We start from the raw sequence: 24,196 nt of genomic DNA on the forward strand, positions 1-24,196 counted from the left end.
GGGAGGGTGGGAGACGCAAGAGGGAAGAGATATGGGAACATATGTATATGTATAACTGATTCACTTTGCTATACAGCAGAAACTAACACACCACTGTAAGGCAATTATACCCCAATAAAGATGTTAAAAAAAAAAAAGAACTGTGATTTAGAGGTACTAACAAGTGAGAAACAAAACACGGAGGAAAGTAGCATAAGAATAGATAAACAGATACACGTATATGTATAGCTATAGCTGATTCACTTTGCTTCAGGGGGATGTAGGCGATGGATTCTCTCGCTGTGATGAAAACATGTAAACTAAAGATTCTATGACAGAGAAAAAAAGAATAGATAAACAACAGGATCTACTCCATAGCACAGGGAACTATACTCAATATCTTGTAATAACCTATAATGGAAGAGAATCTGAAAAAGAACATATAGATATAGGTACCCGAATCACTTTGCTGCACACGTGAAACTAACACAACACTGTAAATCAACTACATTTCAAAAAAAAGAAAGAAAAAAGAAAAGAAAGCATAAAGAGAGGCACAAGAGACAGACCCCCTCCAGTGAGAACACAGGAAGTAGGTTTGAGGAAAGGCCAGTGGTCCCCCTTAACTGCAGTCTAGACAGACACTGTCTTCATTTCTTCCTTCATATATTCGTTCATGCAAAGACAACTGACAATTGCACATGACAGGCTACACACTCGGTCAGGAGCTGGGATACAGGTCCTCACAGAGACGACATTCCCGCAGGGGAGACCGGATCTCATGCGAGGACGCTGATGGTTATTTACGTGCCTGGCTCTGCAGGAGAAGCACTAGGGCCTTCAAGAGCACGTGACGATACTGGTCAGAAAGGCCTAATATTTGAGCCAAAGACTTGAATATAAATAGGGGTTGGCTGGGCTGGGAGAGAGAGGGAGGAAGAGGAAGGAAGCCTTGAATAAAAGCCATGGGGTTTTAAAAGACACAGCACCTGCCTAAGACAATCTCTGTCTAGACTGCAGTTAAGGGGGAACACTGGCCTTTCCTCAAACCTACTTACTCCCTGTGTTCTCATATGAGGGTCTGTCTCTTCTGCTTCTCTCTTATGCCACTTTCTTTTCTCTTTTTTATTTATTTATTTATTTATTTATTTATTTATTTATTTATTTATTTATTTATTTATTTATGGCTGTGTTGGGTCTTTGTTGCTATGCGGCGAGCAGGGGCTACTCCTTGTTACGGTGCGCGGGCTTCTCAGTGCGGTGGCTTCTCTTGTGGAGCACGGGCTCTAGGTGCGCGGGCTTCAGTAGTTGTGGCTCGCGGGCTCTAGAGCACAGGCTCAGTAGTTGTGGCACACGGGCTTAGTTGCTCCGCGGCATGTGGGATCTTCCCGGACTAGGGATCGAACCCGCGTCCCCTGCATTGTCAGACGGATTCTTAACCACTGCGCCACCAGGGAAGCCCTGGCTTGCCCTTTTTAAAAGATCATTCTGGTTACAAGTAGGCTGGGTGCAGAGGGCAAAAATAGGTCCAGAGACAGACATGATGGAAGATGGGGCCAGAAATGAAATTGCAGTTCTGAGCCTTAGTCGGTGTGCAAAAGAAATGGAACCAAAGGGTTTTGAACAGGGAGTCCCCAAGTCCTTTCTCAGACCAGATGGACAACCAGAGAGCCAAGGGCAGCGGTAGGGCTCCTGTGGCCACACCCCTTACTGCTTTAGTGGTACGCTAGACAACGTTTTCCCAAACTGACCCCCAAAGTCACCAGCACTTGTTAAAAATGCTAATTCTCAAACCCGGATCTTCTGGATCTGAACTTTGAAAGGAGAAGCCTGGGAAGCTGTTTTTTTAAAATACTGCTCATCATTCTCATGGTCAGGCAAGTTTTAGAAAATATTGATCCATGCTTTAAAAAAAATCAATATCTAGCTAGACAAGCAGCAAAACAGATTAAAATATAATCTAGACGCTATCCCCAAATACGACTACCCTTTCCTTCTAGTGAATTGGGATTCAGGCTGAAAAAGGTTAATGGTTCTTTCAAAACAAGAAAAGGTGAAAACAACTTGTAAAGGCTGAGCATAGTATAATAAGAAAATAGTGATGAATGTGTGTAATATTGGCTTTCAGCCTCTATGGTATTGGCACTGTAGGTATAATTCTTGGGTAGATCCAAGTATATTGGTTTCCTAGGGCTACTGTAACAAATTACCACAAACTCGGTGGCTTACAACAACAAAAACTTATTCTCTCACAATTCTAGAGGCCAGAAATCCAAAATCAAGGTACTGGCAGGGCACTGCTTCCTCTGAAGTCTCTAGGGAAGAATACTTCCTTGCCTCTTCCAGCTTCTGGTGTTCTTTGGCTTGGGCTATATGGAACTCCAACCTCTGCCTCTGTCTCCTCTTGTGGCCTTCATCTCTGTGTTACCTCTACTTATGTCTCTTATAAGGACACGTGTCATTGGACTTAGGTTCTACCTGGTTAGTCCAGGATGATCTCACCTCAAGATTCTTAATTACATCTGCAAAGCCCTCTTTTCCAAATAAGGTCATAGTCACAGGTACCAGGGTTTAGGACTTGGACATGTGGTTTTGCAGGGAAGGAAAGGATTCACAATTCAACCTACTACATAGTGATTTTAAACTGTTCAGCAGGCCTACATGATACTCTTACCTGTATCAGTATTTAGAGGGTGTTTTTAACATAAATGCTCTTAGTTCAACATTCCTCAGAATGACAAAAGTCCGTTTATAAATGAATTCGTTCATCTGAGTCATGTATATTTTTAGAAGCATGACTCTATCATTTCAAAATAAGACATGGTATTAAAAAGCCTCATATAGTAGACAAAACCATATTCAGACAACTGACATCACAAAAAAAGTGCCTTTTTCAGAAAGAGAATTTCTAAGCATGAGGAAAGGTACATCTATCTCAAGAAGAGTAACAGGGAGGAAATCAAGGTATTTTAGTGGTTTCTGCTGACATTCCCCTTAGGAAATGTCAGTGAATCAAGTTTTACTGTAATTAATGTTTTAACAGAACATTTTGCTTTCCCAGGGCAAAAAACAGGAGTGGCTGATATTACAAGGATGTATGGAGTAGCCATTAGAAACAGGAATAGCTGTAGAGGCATGAATATATGATGAGAAATCTGTAGTTAATTTATGAACATCAGGCACTTATAGACACAGAAAAAAAATAATACTTTAAGATAAACACAGGGGGCTTCCCTGGTGGCGCAGTGGTTGAGAGTCCGCCTGCCGATGCAGGGGATGAGGGTTCGTGCCCCGGTCCGGGAAGATCCCACATGCTGCGGAGCGGCTGGGCCCGTGAGCCATGGCCGCTGAGCCTGTGTGTCCGGAGCCTGTGCTCCGCAATGGGAGAGGCCACAATGGTGAGAGGCCCGCGTACCAAAAAAAAAAAGACACAGGGCAGGATGGATACATAAAGCAGTGTGGGGTGGGAAATAGCGTGGTACCAAAGGAAAAAAATTGATAATTGCTGCATAATTGGGAAACCTAACAGAAAAGATCTAAACAGAAGTGCTTCCCTAAATTACATCCACCTAGAGGTTTCAAAAATCATTTATTGAGAAGAGACTAGCATTAATAGAGTAACTTAATAATATTTGTAGGAATTTATTGGAGTAGTAAATATATTTGTATTTTGCTTAACTTTTTAAAGTATATAGTGTTCTTTCTTCTGAGTGGGTTCAGTTCTTATGAACTAAAAATCCTCTGTTCTTATAAAACATTCCCAGGTATTCAATAAAAGAAGACAGAAAGAGAGGTTGAGAATGACATCGAAATTGAATAGACCCAAATAAAACTTTAGTCAAGATCCTGGTGCCAAAGAGGTGCACATTGATTAAATAGTAACCTTATAAAATGGGACTTAAGCAAAACTTGTGTGTATCAGAATACACCATTTGCTTTTATATAACAAACTCTGCAGGTACCCTAGCAACACATCTCAGAAACTAATTCTTAAAATGATGACAGATTGCAAAATAGCACATCAAAATCCATCAAATTCTATCAGCATACACCCCTCTCTATCCAACATGGCCAAAGATTTCTCAAACTTTGCGTGAGTAGCCAGCAACACACCAATACATCATTGCAATATATATCATTGTCTTGCAAATTCTGCTAACATAATTACAAGCAAACTTGCAGCATGTGATAATTATTATTTAGATTAGTTGACTCTTTTAACCAATCAAGCTACTTTCCCATCTTATAATACATTTCACTGTGGTATGTTTCTTTGCTTTCTCTAACATCTTTAATACAGATAACACAAGTTCAGCCATCACATTACAAAGGAAAGCTTGAATAAATTCATCCTGTATATTCTTTTGTACAGCCTCTAATTAAAAACCCAGGAGGGAAATCACTCTAGTGATATCTCAATATAAAAAAGGACAATACTTTTTGTTTTTCCAAGAAAACTTCATAAGTGGCATTTATTTAAATTCTAATCATTCAAGCAAAAATGTTAGAAAGCCCTCCCACCCCCAGCCTTTGTTAAGTGAAACATAAACAGAATTCCAAGAGAGGAGGACCATTCCCTTGTGTCTATTCCAGTAATATAAGGGAAGTAGTTATGTCTGATATATTTTGCTACCGATTCCTTAATCTAGGCAATGATTACTAATTCATGCATTTAATTTGAACAATGATAATTAGGTTGATTTCCAGATGACTCATTTTGTAAACCTTTGGCCATTAGCATTCCAGGCAGAGTGGGCCATGTGCTGCCTTCCTGCTGACATCAGTGGAAATCTTGAGTCAAGATCAAAGCTACTTTATGCCTCTCTGACCTTTCTTCACAATGCACAGTGGGGCCTGGGTTTCTCAGCTCAGAATGTTCATATTTGCTTCACTGTCCCCACAGGGTTACCACTTACAGACAATCTACATGTAGATATTCACTGAAGATCCTACAGCCGGTCCATTGGAAATCACAAGTCTTAGATTCTAGTTTTCAGGTGGCTTCCTAATCTGGATCCAAATTTCAGCAAATCTCATTCTGGTTGGCTCACCGAGGCTTCAGCGAACAGAGAGAGAACCCCAGTTGGGAGAGGGGCAGTGCTCATTTTGCCCCCAGACATCAGCCATACACTTACTTTCCTCTAGAGATGCACTTTGAGAATCACACTGGAGAAAGGATGCCTTACCTTGACAGTCATGTCTGCGCTGGATGTGTCTGTGGCTTTCGACGTTATCGCATCTCCTGTTAGCACCACACTCTCCCACCCAACTCCTGAAAAAGAAAAATCAAAATGGTGCCATTTGAGCCAAGTGCGTTCAGCTGGTGTAGAGAGATCACTGTTTCGCAGCTTCCACGCCCATGTGACTTGAAAGGAAACCAATGATTACCCATAGTTTAACCGCCCGGCAGTTACCAGGAGAGCTTCCTTTCAGAGGTGTGGTCAGTCAGCACCTCCTGTTTTTATATAATCTCCAAGTCTGGACTCATTATCTAAATCCTGTATTTTCTAAATAGTATTATTCCTAGTCCAGAGTGGAGAAGAGGTTAAAACGAACTCCTCCAGAATCCAGGCCTCATACTGAGGTCTTATTTGGAGCTTAAAGTGACCCCCCAACACAGAAATCTGCACATCTGAATCCAATTCAACATCCAATAGCAATGACCTCAGATTATTCACTGTCCTAGATTCTACACAGCTGCTGGAAATAACTGAGACTTTACACTCACTTTTAAAATCTATATATATTTCTCCCCAAGTCTTAATGCCTGTTAGCTCCTTTTCTCTTAAGCTGTCAGACAGGCTCCAAGTGTGGACATCTGGCAAGATACAAGGTTTTGCTCTCTCCAACCTCAACAACAGAGATCAGCGGCTGGTGTTTGGAAATACCCATGATCACAGTACAGTAAAACGACACTAATTTAGATGCAATTATGTGTGTGAATGGAGGTGGAATGGTCTACAATAGTGAAAAGTTTGAAGTAATGACAAGTATATTTTTAAAAAACAATATTGAAAGTAAAGTCATCTTCTTAAAAGCTAGGAAGGCAATACTTAGCAGAGCTTCTCAGGGTCCACTTTAATACGCAGATAGAAATTTTATAATTGGTATAATAACTGCCTACTGGGATATAAGCGCTCATAGCTTAAAGTATTGAAAAGATTGTTTCCTTAAACAGACTAAAACTGTGTAATATTAATTTACATTATTGATTTTCTTGAATAATTTTCTCTAAGGGTAACTTGAGGGCAATATTCATGCCGGATCTGTGTGTATCACCCAAATTCCAAATTTCAACTGTCTAGCATTATGTTAAATGAGGACCGGCACATTTTCCTGTTTGCCACATAGTAAATATTTTAGGCTCTGAGGTCAGACCACTTCTGTTGCAGCTTCTCAAGCTGCCATTATAGAGGAAAGCAGCCAAGATAACATAAAAACAAATGGACACAGCTGGGTTCCAATAAAACTTTACTTACAAAAACAGGCGCTGGGCTGTTTTGGCTCATGAGACGTGATTTACCAGCCTCTGTGCTAAATCAAGAAACCAGAGATGTGTCCAGGAAAGATTGTGATACTTCAGCATTTTTCTAAGGATCAACTGGACAAATCAGGTGGTGAAACTATAACAACTGTTTGCAATTACATGGCACTTTAAATAAAGTAATAGGAGATTAATTAAATGTTAATACATTAGCACTGGTTGCATTGCCTTGTTTTATATTCTGAATGCTTGAGAGCCTCATTTCACAGGAAATACGCACAATGGATTACTCAAGATCCATGGGCTATAATTTATTGCAAAGTACAAATAATTGTCTCTCACTGGGTTGTAAAAATTGGGTCAGAGAAGTTTGATGACTTGCCCTACAATTTCCTCTCAGGGAGGTTGTGGGCTTTGTCTTAAATGCACGTTTCTGGGAAAGAAATCTTTGCTCCCACATGAATAGATTATTTCCCAGACACATCTTGCATTTAACTAAAGCCCCTCCTGGTTTAAGCCACTGTTGGTGCCTGTTGGATCTGGCTGGCAGAGACATACAGATATTGGGCATGATGGACAAATATATGATATTTAATTACGGAATCATTTGAATTATTGTTCAGCAAATACTCGGTCCCCTTCTCTCCCACTGTGGGAGAAACTGTCTTCCCTGTCCTACTGATGTTTGCTTTGACCAATGGGATTTTAGTGGATATCATGCAAGCAAAGGTTTGAAATGGGTTTGTGTGGTGATGTTTGTCCTCTTGCACTTCTGCTCTAGCATGAGGACATGTCCCAGTTGGCCTGCAAGGAAATGAGAGTCATGGGGACCAGACTTGGACCCAATCCACACCTTGCAGCTAAGCCAAGTGTAGATCAGCCAACCCCTAGCCCAATTGCATATGCATGACAATAAAAGTGACTGAGTTTGGGGATGATTTGTCAAGCAACGTTATTGTAACAATAGCTAATAGATGCAATCTATAACGAAAATCATAGATGAAAATCATTTTGGATAAAGTATTTCATTTTTAACTATGCAAATATAATTCCCTTTGTTGCATAAAATTCATTTACAAGTATTAATTCCCATCTCTCTCTATATATTACATCTCACTTTGGGAAGAATCTTTTCTCTGCTATAATCATTCCTTTCATAAGCAGTACTATCTTTATGAAAGGATATATGGCCACAAGAAAGAGCTATGAGACAAAAATATATGTGTATTCTCAGAATTTTAGCCTGCAGTCAAGAAACCACTTCAGAATTCATGGCAAGCGTGAGAGAAAATAGATATAACATTTCAACTTAAAAATGTTATTAATCCTGATAATAAGTTGCGACGACAGAAAAATGTTACTTTAAAAGAGAGAAGCAAAATTCCTTCCAGGTAGAAAGCTGTTTTTGGAGAACAAAGCAACTTTACGAGCCATTTGAGTATGAAAAGGTGGAAGGAAAAGAAAAATGGAAGAGGTCCATTTAGAAGAAGGAGAGTAGCTGAAAAATGCTGGAACAAGAGTTGGCAGTAAGAAATTCCCAGGGGGTGATAAAAAGGACTTTTGAGAACAGTGGTGTTTTAAAAATCAATCTTAAATTATTCATCATGCTGTGTCAGGATGTAATTCTCCTCTTACTCTCATACCTTCAGAGAGATCTGTCTTTCACCATTGTGTTCTATTGGTGTTGTTGACTGGAAATTAATAAGGTCCCACATTTGGACCTCAGGGTAGAGAGAAGAGAGCAGCCATCTGTACATGGGAGCTCCCTGCAAAAGTGGAGTCTGAGAAGGACATGATAATAAGACTCTTGGAGAGGGTACTAGACCCGCACACTACACCTGATAGGGCTACGGGTCAATTTTCTTTCATAACCAATGTACAAGAGATCCTCCCATTTTGCAGACTTGAAGATGCAAGATGACTGACATGTCTTTATTGAATGATGCTTAAACATGTAAAAAAGCCACTTCTATTTCCAAAATAGTGATTGTACCACACGTGGGTAGGGGGGTAGCTTAGATTGTTTGTTTGAGATTCCTTCAGTGCTAGGATTTTATCAACAACTTTCAATGTTGATTTTTATCAACATACATATATAATTTGATACATAATATAGAACATATATATTTCACATATATTTCTACCTACTGTACTTTCAAATAACCACTTTTATATCCCCCCTTCTCCCTTTGCTCAACCCCTTATTTATAACTTTTTTGAGAAAATATATTTTATATTATTTCTACAATCCCTAGCAATACTACTACTATCTTAATTACATTTTTAAAAGACTGGATCAAACCTTCAGGAAAAAAATAACTTCTCTCTCCCAGAAGAAAATAAGTTTGCATTTCCCTGTAGTGGAAAAATTGAGACCCGTCTACTTGTAACTGAGGGATGCTTAATGAATACTCCATCAGGGACAGTTTTATGAAGATCTTGCAGGAATAAATCAAATCCACCATGAATTTGTCGCTGTTCCTTTTTATACACCTCCTTACTTAGCTACACAGTCAGATAAATACATCCCTTTGCCCAAGCTTCCCGTTCCCTGGCGTCCACATCCCTGGGTCTCTGTTCCCAGGGCACACTCTACTGATTGGCTTGGCCACTCTCTCTATCGATTTCTGTTGGGAATAATATGTGTGCGGTTGACAGGGCAGTGCAAGCAAAAGGAAGGAGGCTGGGCTCAACCCTGGCTGGAGAAGCCAGGGGCATACCTGAGGACCAGCAAGGAGAGGGTTTGAGCTGGTAGCAGGTAGCCACGAGGTCTTGAGCAGGGTAAACTATAGGCAAGCTGATTCTGTGCGTTTGAACAAAGGGACTAGACTGAACAGTGGAGAGGGCGAGCAAACTAAGGAGGCAGGCTTGGTGGGGAAGCAACTGATGGCATCCCAGGAAACACTGGGTGACTTCCTTAGTTCTGATCCTGGCTAGTACTAAAAATAAATAAAAATTAAGGGTCCAAGGCTTAGAGGGAGAGGGTAGAACTGCACGGGAGGATGCTAATTGTACCCAGACGCCCTGGAATCACCATGTGTCACGAGGTGAAAGCAGATTAAGAAAGAGAGGAAGACAGGTCAGCATGGACTCTTATGTGCAAGAGAATGGACCTTTGCTCTAGCCCATCTGTCCACACAGATTCTAGACAGATCGTTGGACAAAGTGGGTGGCCAAGGTGGTCATTAGTGCTGTTCACCAAAGGCTCCCGGTTCCTTCCTCTCATGGACACGTAACAGGATTTCGCTTCCTGGCCCCCTTAGAGTTGGGGAGGTCACGTGACTAGCTCTGGCTGATAAGTGTGGGCAGCAGTAGCATGGATCACTTCCGGCCGGAGCATTTAACTGCTGATGGACGACCCTCCAGGGTACCCTTCCCCTCCACCACGGTGAATGGCAATGTTCTAGACAGTGGCGATTCTACTGGCCTAAGGCCCAGCCGAGAGGGTAACACAAAGCACAGACACAGCCAGCCCACAATAGCCATGTAACATGAATGAGAACTAAACCTTTATTATTTTAAGCCAAAGGATTGGGGCTGTTTATTACAGTAGCATAACATAGCCCAGCCTTAGGAAAGGAAGGAGCCCTTCCAGACCCGCCATCCCCATCGACCTCCAGTTCCCATTACAGAGAGTTCTTCGGACAAATCTGTATCTATCCTCTAAATACATTCTACCATTTAAATATCGTCTCCTCAACCAGGTTCTAATCGCCCATACTTTCTACTTCCTTGGGGGTCACTCTCTGATTCCACGGTGCCCCCGTGCTTATTGCACAGGTCGGTTGCATCTCACGAAGGATGTAGGTTCTAAAGACAAAAGGCACAAACCTGCAAGATCAAAACTGCCCTTGAGATATTCCAGCTCTGTCATATCATGTACTTACGGGAATCAAGATTCTCAGTGTAGAAGAAGATACAGATGTAATACAGAAAAAGTTCAGTAAAGCCATGTATTTGAATTGGAAATACCAGAATAAACACATGAGATGAGTTACATTTAAAAATTAGGGACTTCCCTGGTGGCGCAGTGGTTACGAATCTGTCTGCCAATACAGGGGACACGGGTTCGAGCCCTGGTCTGGGAAGATCCCACATGATGCGGAGCAACTAAGCCCATGTGCCACAACTACTGAGCCTGTGCTCTACAGCCCACGAGCCACAACTACTGAAGCCTGTGTGCCGCAACTACTGAAGTCCATGCGCCTAGAGTCCGTGCTTCACAACAAGAGAAGCCACCACAACGAGAAGCCCACATGCAGCAACGAAGACCCAACACAGCCACAAATAAATAAATAAATAATAAAAATTAAAATTAGGGCTTCCCTGGTGGCACAAAAAACTGCCCTTGAAAATTCCTCAAATCTCCCATACTGTCCAATTAGCACCGTACTTCAGAAAGCCCAACAGAGCCACTTTTGCTCCAGCTTTGGAACAGACCATTTCTCCTGTTAAGTACCAGATGATGCTGTTGGCTTGTACTAAGGATCACGTTGTACAAAACAATACAGATCTTGAAACTAGGATTTCTCTGTGTTTGAAGATGCTCAGAATATGAGAGATAGAAGGAGCTAAGACTGACAGCTGGAACAGCAGAAGAATACCTCCCTTGTCATCCTCTTACTGGGGTGTATGATTGACAGTGCTTTTAGCCAAAGGTAATCAAAAGCCTATTTAATAAAGGCTTAAACAACAGAGGATAGACTGGCTCATGTCACAAGAAGTCCCAAGGTAGTTTGGTTGCAGAGGTAGTTAATTCAATGGCTCCATGGCCTCACGGCCTTAGTTTGACCTCTCTGCAATGCTCTTGACTCTCCTCTGGGGTCCCAAGATGGACACAGCAGTTCCATGTGTCACAAAAACATCCAGTAGCACAAGAAGGGAGGAGTTAATACGCCTTCCACAGAAGCACCCTCCTCTCACACCCAAGCCGACCCCCAAAGTCTCACTGGTCAGAAACAGAGCGTAAGTCTATTCCTAACCCAACCATGGAAAAAGGGAATGGAATTATCAAAACTGGCTCGGAGCTAATGAATCAAGATTTACCCTCTGGGTCGGTGAGGGTCTCAGCCTTCTCTGAGCACATGGCCACCTGGAGGATAAACAGAGGGACAAAACAAGATCTGGGCAGGCAAAAAAGAAGGGGACAGGTTGGTGGCTGTCAGACAAGCACCAGTAGGGTCTGTCACAAGAGGACGGGCACATAGATTGGAATAGCAGGCAGGATCCCTGACAGTTTTAAAATTTCTATTTTTCTTCTTCCTCTCATTACTTTAGTTAAAAATACACAGTCGAATTCGTGTAAGTACAATACACAGATGATGCCGGGACTCAGCCCTGCCTTCCAGCGCCAGCTCCTCAGGGTGACGGTGTCTTAGCCCTAGGGTGACGTTTCCACCTGCTCCCTCCGCTGTGAACTCAGCCCTGAGCATTAGCCCCGCCTATTGGGCCTGAGCAGGGAAAGCCCTTCAGTGTGTCTGTCTGACGGCATTTGCTCATCCATGCTGCCTTAGAGGGCCCTTATCAACTAGCTTTTAAGCACCTGTGGGCAGGGAGTGGGCCTGATACCCAGTTAGTCTCCCCCCAGTGGCTGTTAAATGAGCAGCGTTAGCTCGAGGCAGCCAGGTTTGAGGTGTAGAAGCTTCAGAGTGGGGCCTGGGTAAGAGCAGACAGTGCACAAAGGAGAAAAGAGAAACACAAAGGCGCTGGTAATGAGATAGGCTGGGACCCGGGACCCTAACCAGAGTGCTCGCACCTGGACAGACATCTCCTCCTGCAACAGAATACACAGAAACGATAAGCAACGAAAAATAACTGCACGCATGTGCAGTTGGGGCAATTACGGACAATAAGATACAGAAAGGCCACGAACCAACAGCCATTTCTGAGGTGCCTGGAGCAAACACAGGGTACTGTGCATGATCCCTGCACACAGCACCACCAAGGGCGGGGGCAGACCACCTAAGCCTTGCCTCCTGCCCAACCCACGGACCTGCCCCTGTTGTTACCCTGTTTAAGGACCCAAGCACCTCCTCTCAGGGAGCGAGCAAAGGCACCTGTTCCTTGTTTTCGCTCCCTCGTGCAGCATGAGTCCCGATAACGCCTTGCCTGCGATTCTCATCTGGCCTCTAATCAATTTCTATCGATGAAAGAGTCCAAGGGCCTGGGTTGGTAACAGCAACAGTCCCACTTGTGAGCTGATTCACTCTAGATGCTGAAGAAACAGACTGTGATTGGTCCTTTCCCCCAGAGCCAGGCAAGACCAGGTGGCTCTGGACACTTGCCATCAAACCACTGGAGGTGCAGTCACCGGACATAAAACATCTGGGTGGTGAGACCCTGTGTACCTTGAAGACGGGGCTGTCCCTTCACCGGCCACACCCCTATGCCCACCTCAGTCCTCAGTCAGCACAGTGAGGGCTGGCACATCATGGGGGATCCTTAAATATTTCCCTAACTGAATTGGAGTTGGAAGGGGCCTTAAGGCTGCCTGTGCTTCTTATCAGGACAGAAGGCTCTGTCATCTGAGGAGTACTCCTCAGCCTTCACATGGCCGTTTCCTGGTCACCTTCCTCACCACTTCACAAGGTCATGCTGCTGGGGCAGCTGGAATGGACCATCTTAAGAAGAGCTGAGCCACAAACAGGTTGGGGAGAAAAGATCCCAGATGATGCCCTACATAGCCCGGCTAAAGGCAAGAACAGAGGACACAGTGGAGGGGCCATGGCTGGGAGTGGACCTTTTGTTTACTGGCACCTTGGTGGAGATTCTCAGGCGCTTCCAACCTTATTGCCTATCGTGGCTATTCTCTTCTTCGTCACGTCTCTGCCTCAGCTTTCATCGGTGCATTGACCTAGAAACAGCCACAGAACTACAAAGAAGTCTGGAGCCCAGGCTTTCATGTTTCAATGAGAAAACCAAGGGCCTGAGATGCAAAAGCATGTGTCAAGGCCCACAGAAAGTAGCTGCTAAGCTGGGTCTGACAGAGACAAGATTGCCTCATTTCCTAGACGAGGGTTCTTCCTGGGGCCCAAATTATATCAACCCCATTTTACAGACAAAAGATAGACCCATTGTGAAAATTTCATTGATCACAATGAAAAGAAAGGGGTTAGGGCCTGGGTCCCCCTGCGTCTAAACTCTCCTCCTCATCCAAGTCTTGGAATTGAGACTTGGCTAGATACTTCTCTTCCTTTTAATCGCCTTTCGCTCCCTTTGGGTTTGAACAATCTCACTTTGTTCTTGGAGGAGTTCTCAGCACGGTGGTCATTAAAACCTAGCGGAATTTCAGAACAATGATTTGCCTCTCAACACTTGGCTTTGGGAAACTCCACCCAAGGACTAGCTGATGGGTCTTGCATCCTCTGTATGGGAAGCCCCACCCAGGCGCTTGGAGGTGTAGGGCAGGATGTGACCCCACCCCGCTCACCCCACTCCAGGTGGTGGCTCATCCTTGCCTCTGAGCCCCAGCTTTCTCTTCCCTGGGTGGATGTAAAGACCAGGTCTTGGGGCCTCGAGAAGCAATGGTGGCAGGGGCACTTCTCCCTCTCTTGACTCCTGTTCCTGAGGAGAGCTCATCGGGGAAAAAGAAAAGTCCACCATTTGGATGAGTTATTGGAAATAACTTGAAATAATCCATTATTTCCATAACTGGAGATAATCCATTTCCTCAACCCTCAGGCCGTTGGACCCCCTCCCCCACCTACACTTCCTTGAATAAGGGAAGTCTGTCTGGGTGCCTCTCAGGGCAGATGTTTAGGGAGCTCAAAGATGCACAAAAATAAAACCTCAAGGTCTTGCCCAGTGTGCCCATGTCCTCTCCACTCCATTGCTCTCTCCATCAACATGGCCATGACCACACCAATCATGACAGCTAAACTGTACTGAGGATGTGCTATGGATCAAGGACTAGGTCTTCATGGGTATCATCTCATTCAATCCTCACACAATACAGGTACATGAGGCAGGTACAATATTACCCCCACTTTACAGAGGAGAAAACTGAGGCTTAGAAAACTTAAAACTGAACTAGCAAGTGATGGAACCAAATTTAATCCAAGCACTCTGACTTCAGAGGCTATCTGTCTAACCAGTACAATTTACTGCCACCCAAAAGAGCTTACTACCATCCCAAAGATTGTATTTCTTTTGTTTTCAGAGATAGGAGGACAGGAAGCTTGAGGACATATTGAAAAAAACAAGATTTGCTGAGGAGAAGTTTTTCTTCCTGGAGGTTCCCATTCAAGATGGTTTCTGAGCTCACAAAGAGCAAGGGACAGGAAGCTTGAGGACATATTGAAAAATAAACAAGATTTGCTGAGGAGAAGTTTTTCTTCCTGGAGGTTCCCATTCAAGATGGTTTCTGAGCTCACAAAGAGCAGATCAAATAAAGGCTTTGTGGTGGGGTCCCCGGAGAGATACAGAGCCACGGCTGGCACTGAACCCAACCCAGTGCAATTCAGCAAACGTTTACTAGGGGTTTACAGGGCCTCTCTGTGGCAGCGAGGATGGGGCAGTTGACCTTTCACACAGGAAGAGCTCCAAGGCACAGCCCTGTGGAATCCCACGACACTCTAGCTCTGCAGAGGCTGACCTGTGCGGCAGAACCTTAGAAAGATGGATGAGGATTAAGACTATGAAAGCACCTAGGACCCGTGAGCTCCACCTTGGGTTTAGACACCCCACAAAAACCCTGCGACAAACTCTGGGTGCTCTCAGAGCCAAGCGTGCAGAGAAGTGGAAACTTACAGCACCCTGGGCTGGAAAATAGTTTGCTGACTTTCTCCCTGTAAGCATGGGGTAGGAAGGTGTAACAATAGCAACAATGATGATAGCAGCTATTATTTCTTAAGTTCTTGTTATGTGCTCTTCGTTGTGCTATATTTAACATACATTATCTCACCAACACTCAAAAACCCCACACGAAGTAGGCCCTATTTTTTTTTCTATGTATACATACATTTATCTTTACTTACAAATGTCCATAATATAAATACACATGTACATACATACATATACATTTTTTTGGAGTATAAAACCACTGTGCCACCAGGGAAGCCCCTAAGCCAATTTTGAAAATGGTTTGTTTTGGCCTGCCCGAGCCAGTCCTCAGAAATTAAATCCTTTTTAGGCAACCATGCCCCTTGCAGCAAACTCAAGGGCCCCTACTCAGAGGTTAGAGAACTAACAGCTTAAAGCCTGGTTTACTCTCAAGTTAATCTGCAGATATTACCATTCGGGGGGCTCCCCCTCCATGTCCAATAAAGGATTCTGTTATAGTCTCCACAGCATCCCAACTATTAGATTTGCCGGCCTGATTTTACTAGGCTGGAAAGATATTTGATATTTAGCCCCTAAACATGTGATCTAAAATTAAATAATTAAATAACACAACACTGTAAATCAACTATACGTCAATAAAATTAAAAAATAAATAAATAAAACGGGCAAGAGAGTGAAAAAAATTAAATAAAAATCCAAGCCACCATCTTGGATCCAGTTCCCATGCAAGGGAGATGCATTGACCTATTAATGATTAAAACAGCAGGTAGTGACATGGACATATTCAGGGTCATTGGGCTCTTTGGAGGGTCAATCACCCAGCTGGCATGCTGTGACTTTCCCTCTCTTGGCTGTGAAAAGGGTGCCATGGACCGAAGGCACAGTGGAGAGCGTGGCCCTTGGGGACAGGAAGAAGCTGGGCTCTGCCAAGCTCCCCCACCTGACGCCCCCTCCCCAGCCTCACTGCCACTGCACCAGTTCAGGCTTCCAGAGGTCTCCCAACTCAGATGTGTCTTCTGTATCATCACCACTATTATTTTTCAGAAATGTAACTGTGGTTCCATCGCTCCCAGCCTTGACCTCCTTCCTTACATTTCCACTCTGTGCCAAGCACTGTGCTTGGGCTGGGGAGACCCAGTCCAGGCCCTCAGGAAGCTGGTCGTCTGCGAGGAGGTTTTCTCTGGGCAATCTGATTTCCAGCATCACTCTGTTCCCTCACTGTATGGGGCCTCCTCTGGCTGTGAGGCCAGGATGTTGTATTTCCGCCCTGAGTTCTAGGCGTCCTGCCAGTGCCTCCTCTCCTTCCCTTGGGGCGGGGGTGGGGAGCTGTGGTGGTGTCAGGTGACCCCTGGGAGCTCACTCAGCCATTCAGAAAACCCACCTGAATCAAGTAGAAGTATATAGGGGAGAATATTTTTAGAAAAGCTTCTGGAAAGTTCAGAAGGGTTCTTAGGGTCATCATTAGTCCAGAAGTTACAAATGGTGGCCCTTCTAGCTCGTAGGCATGCTTTGTCGAGTCTGCAAGGCTCTGTTGTTGCTTTAAATGATTTAGTTGCCAAGATTTAAAATTCATGACAATTTACGTGAACATCCAAACAAATATCTAGTTTCTCTTGAAAAAAATGAGAAGATTTGGCAAAACTAGGCCCAGTAGCCACCACGCTACATGGTAGCAACTGTCAAGATCTATGTATTGATAACTACCTTTATACATGAGATTTACCTGCTCTGAGGCCTCAGTCTCCACCACTCTCTATTGTTTTATTTGTGGGTTGACATCACTCACTAATGTTACCTGTCTGGCCCTTAATGGCATCTGAGTTTGCCATCCAGTCTGGTTTAATTCCCACAGTGTCCCTCACGAGGAGGCTGAGTAAAGTTGTGAACTAATCCCATTTCAAATTCTTTTTTTTTTAAATTGATGTCTAGTTGATTTACAATGTTGTGTTAGTTTCAGGTATACAGCAAAGTGATTCAGTTACGCTCGGGAGTGCACACACACACACACACACACACACACACACAGAGTTATTCTTTTTCAGATTATTTTCCATTACAGGTTATTACAAGATTTTGAATATAGTTCCCTGTGCTGCACAGCGGGTCCTTCAGATTTTTTTCGAAGAAGATTTTTTTTTTTTTTTTTTTTTGTGGTACGCAGGCCTCTCACTGTCGGGGCCTCTCCCGTCGTGGAGCACAGGCTCCGGACGCGCAGGCTCAGCGGCCATGGCTCACAGGCCCAGCCGCTCCGCGGCATGTGGGATCTTCCCGGACTGGGGCACGAACCCGTGTCCCCTGCATCGGCAGGTGGACTCTCAACCACTGCGCCACCAGGGAAGCCCCTCGAAGAAGATTTTTTTGAAGTAGATTGAATTTAAACCATCAGTTGAAAAAATTGACTTGGCCAAAGCTGGTTAGTAACTCATTACTGAACTGTCAGGAGAACCACAGGACCATGGCAAGTTATTGCACCACTCTAAGCCTTAGTTCTCTTTACCTCACAGGGTTTTTTTTGTTGTTGTTGTTATATATTTTTTTGTTGTTGTTTTTTTGGCTGCACAGCATGTGGGATCTTAGTTCCCCGACCAGGGATCAAACCCATGCTCCTTGTGTTGGAAGCGCAGAGTCCTAACCACTGGACCGCCAGGGAATTCCCGAAACCTCATAGGGTCTTGCTGTGGTTTAAATGAGCTAATACATGGCATTCCTCAGCTCACTGCCAGGAAGAGAGCAAGCACTCAATATATGTTAGTTATTACTATCATTGTTTCTATTCTGTGATGCCATAATGGCTTCCCTTTTACATAAATGGCTTCTAGGAATATGCAGCAGTGCAGACTGTGGCTAAGAAAAGTGTTGCCAGGAGAAATAGCAGATACCCAGATCTAAATCAAGGCTTCCAAAGTCTTTATATGGCTGCGGTCATAATTATCACTCCTGCTGGCTTGCTCAGTTAACTTTATCTTTTTCTACAAATACCAGTGATGATTTGGTCCCTTTCTTGCCCCCCAGATTATCATAGCTCTTAACTAGAAATTACCTTACCTACATGGGAATTTCTGTAGAAATGGGATTTTAGCAGATCTGTGGGCCTGCAGGTGGGGAGTCAGCTAGTCTGGTGTTATGGGCTGAACTGTGTTCCCCCAAATTCACTATTTTGAAGCCCTAAGCCCTAGTTCCTTAGAATGTGATTGTATTAGGAGTTAGGGTCTTTAAAGAGATTAAGTGAAAATGAGGCTGTCTGAGTGGGCCCTAATCCAATCTGACTGGTGTTCTTCTAAGAAGAGGGTATTTGGACACACAGAGAGACACCATGGGCGCACACAGAGAAGACAGTCCCCGCGAGCCAAGCAGAGAGGTCTCAGAATAAACCCAACCTGCTGACACCTTGATCGTGGACTTTAGCTTCCAGAACTGTGAGAGAATACCTTTCCGCTGTGTGGGCAGCCCTGGCAAATGAACCCACGTGGGTAACAGAGGGTCAGGGCACGAACCAGGAGAGCCCCTGATTCGCAGCTGATGGGTGTGGAGCAGCGGGCAACTCCCAGAAACGGGTCCACGGCAGGGCTTGGGATCAGAGAGGAGGAACAAGACCTGTGACGAAGGATGGGAAGCAGGAGGCGGTCAGGATGGATCCCCGAGACACGGCCAGAGCCCTTGGCTAGGACGTTAAACGCTCTCAGCAGGCTGTTTGTGCATGTGTGTGTGAGGGCGGTGGTTTGTTTAAAGAGTTTTGAGTCTGAACTGCCACAGGGCTGAACGTGCTAAAGGCAGAAGAAAGAGCTCTCGATTAATTTTTTTTTTGTTTTTTGCGGTACGCGGGCCTCTCACTGTTGTGGCCTCTCCCGCTGCGGAGCACAGGCTCCAGACGCGCAGGCTCAGCGGCCATGGCTCACGGGCCCAGCCGCTCCGCGGCATGTGGGATCTTCCCAGACAGGGGCACGAACCCGTGTCCCCTGCATCGGCAGGCGGACTCTCAACCACTGTGCCACCAGGGAAGCCCTCAATTAATTTTTATATATTTTTTATAAGCCTGTGTTGTTTTCAATTCAAGAGTGCTTATGTGGCTGGAAACAAACAAGCCTGATGTTTCTCAAGTTTAAAAACCCATTTGGGAGTTTGGCTTGATCCACTACAGAAGTCTGGAAGCTAAAACTCAGATAACTGTTTGACCAGACTTTTGGGAGGCATCCATAACGCCACATCAGAGTATTTATATCCCGAAGTCTCCTTTCACTATCATGGGCAAATTTATCTACTGCTTTCCTGGACACAGATGAACATTTTTAAAGTATCCACAACTCAAAATGACACAGGCTCACTCTGGTGATTTGATATACGGTGGGGACAAAATTATTAGTGTGAGTTCCTCCCTTCTCCCCTCCCCTCCGCTGCTACAAGGAATCCAGTGTAGGCCGGCTCCATTTCTCTTCCTTTCTTGCCCTTAAAGGAGAGATCAGTATTTGCCAGCTCAGTAGCTGGGCATTTATAATTCGGAATTGGGGAAATAAGTAGGAAGAGACAAGCTGGAGAGGCATGAGGAAAAGGGAAAGGAAAACGAAAAGACAGATGTTAAGCTGCCTAGATTTTAGATAGGTAGGTGGGGGATAGATAGATAGATTAATAGATAGATGGAGGGATGAACAGATGGATAGATAGGTAGGTAGGTAGATAGATAGAAAAATGGATGGATGGATGAATGATGGATAGATAGATAGATGAATAAATAGATGGATGGATGGATAGATGGATGGATAGATGGATGGACAGGTAAAATCTAGGCAGCTTAGCATGTCTTTTGGTTTTTGCTTCTCTTTTTTTGCTGCCTCTCCAGCTTGTCTCTTCCTTCTTATTTTCCCAATATCTATCTATCTACCTATCTATCATCTATCAAAAGATACCAGTGGTTTGAGGGAGGGAATGAAGGAATCATAGTGGACATCGCTGCTTTGTCCTCTCCAACACTGATTCCCTCTTATTATGCCAATGGCACCCCAATTTCCCTTTGGGGATGCTATCGTCCTCCATTCCTAGGCTGTGTGACTCCAGTGGGGCTACCTCCATTCCTCAGCTTCCTTCTTCAGGAGGTGAGCAGAGTCCTGACGATGAGTTTAGGATGAGCGTGTGACAAATGCAAGGGGACAGGGTCGGCCCAATGAGAGACAGCCCTGGGATTCCCCTTAGAACGCTGGAAAGGAGCACCTTTCCCAATGAATTTGCTAAACTGCTATGATCCAGCTTGGGGGTATGGGTGGCCATATAAGGAAAAAGCTTTCCAGAAGACGAAGCCAGCAGAGAGGAAAGCAAAGCTGAGAAATGGAGTCCAAGTCAAAAAAACGACTCCTGGGGCTTCCCTGGTGGCGCAGTGGTTGAGAGTCCGCCTGCCGATGCGGGGGACGCGGGTTCGTGCCCTGGTCCGGGAATATCCCACATGCCGCGGAGCGGCTGGGCCCGTCAGCCATGGCCGCTGTTCCTGCGCGTCCGGAGCCTGTGCTCCGCAATGGGAGAGGCCACAACAGTAAGAGGCCCGCATACTGCAAAAAAAAAAAAGAGCGACTCCTGGATTTTGTGATTTTTGAGAAAATAGAATCTTTTCTTGGAACATTTAAGTAGGATTCTATCATGTACAACTCAAAGAGTGCTGACTAAAACAGAGACTCAGAGAGAAGCAGCTGCAGGGGGTGGAAAAAGGGATCGCTACTGATGTTCTTCGAGAATTAAAAGTAAAGACTGGAATCCTTTTGAACGATATTTGGAAGCTGGACTGGGTCTCTGTACGTGTGACCTTTCACCAAGACCAGACCAAGGTGGTCTCCGGACTTAGTACAGCCCTTTACGACAGGACTGGTAGAATTAGGAAATGTCAGGGTTGGAAGAAGATACTAGAAGCCATCTAGTCCTGTTCTCTATTCAGTGCTGAAAACTCCCTAAGCATCTTGAAAAACAACTTGCTCTGATTCTATTTGCACACTTCCAGGGATAAAGAACTTACTCCCACCGAGATGGCTTGTTATGGGTTGTATTGTGCTCTCTCCAAAATATGTTGAAGTCTTAACCCCCAGCATGTCCCAATATGACCTTATATATGAAATAGGGCCTTTGAAGACATAACCAAGCTAGGATGAGTCACTGGCCTGGGCCCTAATCCAATGTGACTGATGTCCTTACAAGAAAAGAGACGTGGGCTTCCCTGGTGGCGCGGTGGTTAAGAATCCGCCTGCCAGTGCAGGGGACACGGGTTCGAGCCCTGGTCCGGGAAGATCCCACATGCTGCAGAGCAACTAAGCCTGTGTGCCACAACTACTGAGCCTGAGCTCTAGAGCCCGCAAGCCAGAACTACTGAGCCTGTCTGCCACAACTACTGAAGCCCACGTGCCTAGAGCCTGTGCTCTGCAACAAGAGAAGCCACTGCAATGAGAAGCCCGCGCACCGCAACGAAGAATAGTCAAAGCTTGCTGCAACTAGAGAAAAGCCCGTGCGTAGCGACGAAGACCCAACGCAGCCAAAATAAATAAATAAATAAATAAAATTTTTAAAAAAGAAAGAAAAGAGACACAGACGCAGAGCAGAAGGCCACGTGAAGATGGAGACAGAGACTAGAGTGATGCAGCCACAAACTCAGGAATGCCTGGGGCCACCAGAAGCTGGGAGAGGCTGGGAAGGATCTACCCCTAAAGACATCAGGGAGAGCAAAGCCTTGACAACACCTTGATTTTGGACTTCTAGCCTCCAGCACCATGAGAGAATACATTTCAACCCAGGAAAAAAACAGGGTTGTTTTAAGCCACCCAGTTTGTGGTATTTTGTTATAGCAGCCTTAGGAAACGAATACACAGCTCATTCCATTTTTAGCAAGTTTCATGTCAGAATGTACTTCTTGATATTGAGCTAAAATTTAACTCTACGCAACTACTGGCCACAGTTCAGCTTTCTGGAGTCAAACACGTGTCTGTTTTCTCCTCTACGAAACAAGGTATATTCTAGGCTGCAATTAGGTCCCGACTGAGACGTCTTTTCATTTTTGTTTCTAGGCCATTCACAACCTGGTGGCTCTCAGAGCCTGGTATGGGTAAAGCTTCCAGTCACTTGCCGCTTTTCAGTGGTCACCACCTATATGATTCAAGCCAACCTCAGTGTCTTCTTCGAGATGTGAGCTAAAAAGGCTTTGGGTTGGACCACAAACCACTGCTAGGGGTGGTAGTGGCTACTTCTGAGAATCCTACAAAGTGACACCTTTTCATTCATAATTTTAAATAAATATGGTGATGGTTAGCACTATAATGAAAATCTGTTAGAGGAGAAAGCAAAATCATGAAACATAGAGAGAAGGTTATCAAAAGGCAGCATTGAAAATATATCCTGGCTTACAAAAAAAAAGAATGAAACAATGCCATCTGCAGCAACACAGATGGACCTAGAGATTATCATACTAAGTGAAGTCAGTCAGACCGAGAAAGATGAGTATCGTATGATATCACTGAATATAAAAAGATATACAAACAAACTTATTTACAAAACAGAAATAGACTCACAGACACAGAGAACAAACTTACGGTTACCGAAAGAAAAAGGGCGGGGAGGGGAGAGAAGAATAAATTAGAAGTTTGGGACTAACATATATACACTACTATGTATAAAATAGGTAAACAACAAGGACCTACTCTATAGCACAGGGAACTCTACTCAATACCTTGTAGTAACCGATAATGGAAAAGAACATGAAAAAGAATAGCTATATACATGTATAACTGAATCACTGCTGTACCCTTGAAACTAATACATCATAAATTAAATTCATCAAAAAGAGTCATGTACCAAAATGTTCATTGCAGCTACAATAGCCAGGAGATGGAAGCAACTTAAGTGTCCATCATCAGATGAATGGATAAAGAAGATGTGGCACATATATAGAATGGAATATTACTCAGGCATAAAAAGAAACGAAATTGAGCTATTTGTAGTGAGGTGGATGGATCCAGAGTCTGTCATACAGAGTGAAGTCTAGAGTCTGCCACACAGAGAGAAGTAAGTCAGAAAGAGAAAAACAAATACCATATGCTAACACATATATATGGAATCTAAGGAAAAAAAAAAAAGGTCATGAAGAGCCTAGGGGTAAGACGGGAATAAAGACACAGACCTACTAGAGAATGGACTTGAGGATACGGGGAGGGGGAAGGGTAAGCTGGGACAAAGTGAGAGAGTGGCATGGACATATATACACTACCAAATGTAAAATAGATAGCTAGTGGGAAGCAGCCGCATAGCACAGGGAGATCAGCTCGGTGCTTTGTGACCACCTAGAGGGGTGGGATAGGGAGGGCGGGAGGGAGGGAGACACAGAGGGAAGAGATATGGGAACATAGGTATATGTATAACTGATTCACTTTGTTATAAAGCAGAAACTAACATGCCATTGCAAAGCAATTATACTCCAATAGAGATGGTAAAAAAAACCCCCAAAAAACCAAAAATCTATTTTGCAATCAAAACACAGAAGAAAAAAAAATGAACTATACTTCAATTTAAAACATTTTTTTTTAAATGCTGGCTTTTTTCTCAACCAGGGATGCAGGGATGTTTCCCTCCGAGCCCGGTACTCCTCCCTCCCCCACTGCAGTTAGAACGGTACAGAAGGAGGAACTGCCCTCAGGTAGCCTGTACCCCTGGGCCTTAATCTAGAGGAAGTTCCCACTAAACAAGATAAAGGCCTACATTCATGGAAAACAGGTTACTCAGCCCTGAGAAGAAATTTGGAAAACAGAAAGCCTCTCAACATCATCTTCTTATTTTTTCTCCAAGAGTAAAAATATTACCGCAGAATTACAGGATTCTAGGCACCTGATCACACATGAACAAAAACGCAAGGTGTTCTGACAAATGGGCCAGTTTCTGGCAATGTCACTGGCTCTGTGTCTCTGACATAGTCCTGGCAATGTCCCACACTCAAAT

The 24,196-nt window shown here is 44.2% G+C and overlaps 1 protein-coding gene across 1 annotated transcript in view; it reads right to left on the reverse strand.

Annotated features, from left to right (window-relative positions):
- PALM2AKAP2 (PALM2 and AKAP2 fusion) overlaps nt 1-24,196 on the reverse strand; it is a 348,936-nt gene that overhangs the window by 134,767 nt on the left and 189,973 nt on the right. The window contains exon 8 of the mRNA XM_024757285.1: nt 5,166-5,251. Within this exon, the coding sequence (XP_024613053.1) occupies nt 5,166-5,251 (86 nt within the window). The remainder of the gene's footprint in view (nt 1-5,165; nt 5,252-24,196) is intronic.

The sequence above is a fragment of the Neophocaena asiaeorientalis genome, unplaced genomic scaffold (genome assembly GCF_003031525.2).
Source record: "Neophocaena asiaeorientalis asiaeorientalis breed wild unplaced genomic scaffold, Neophocaena_asiaeorientalis_V1.1 scaffold432, whole genome shotgun sequence".
In the NCBI taxonomy this organism is placed as follows: domain Eukaryota; kingdom Metazoa; phylum Chordata; class Mammalia; order Artiodactyla; family Phocoenidae; genus Neophocaena; species Neophocaena asiaeorientalis.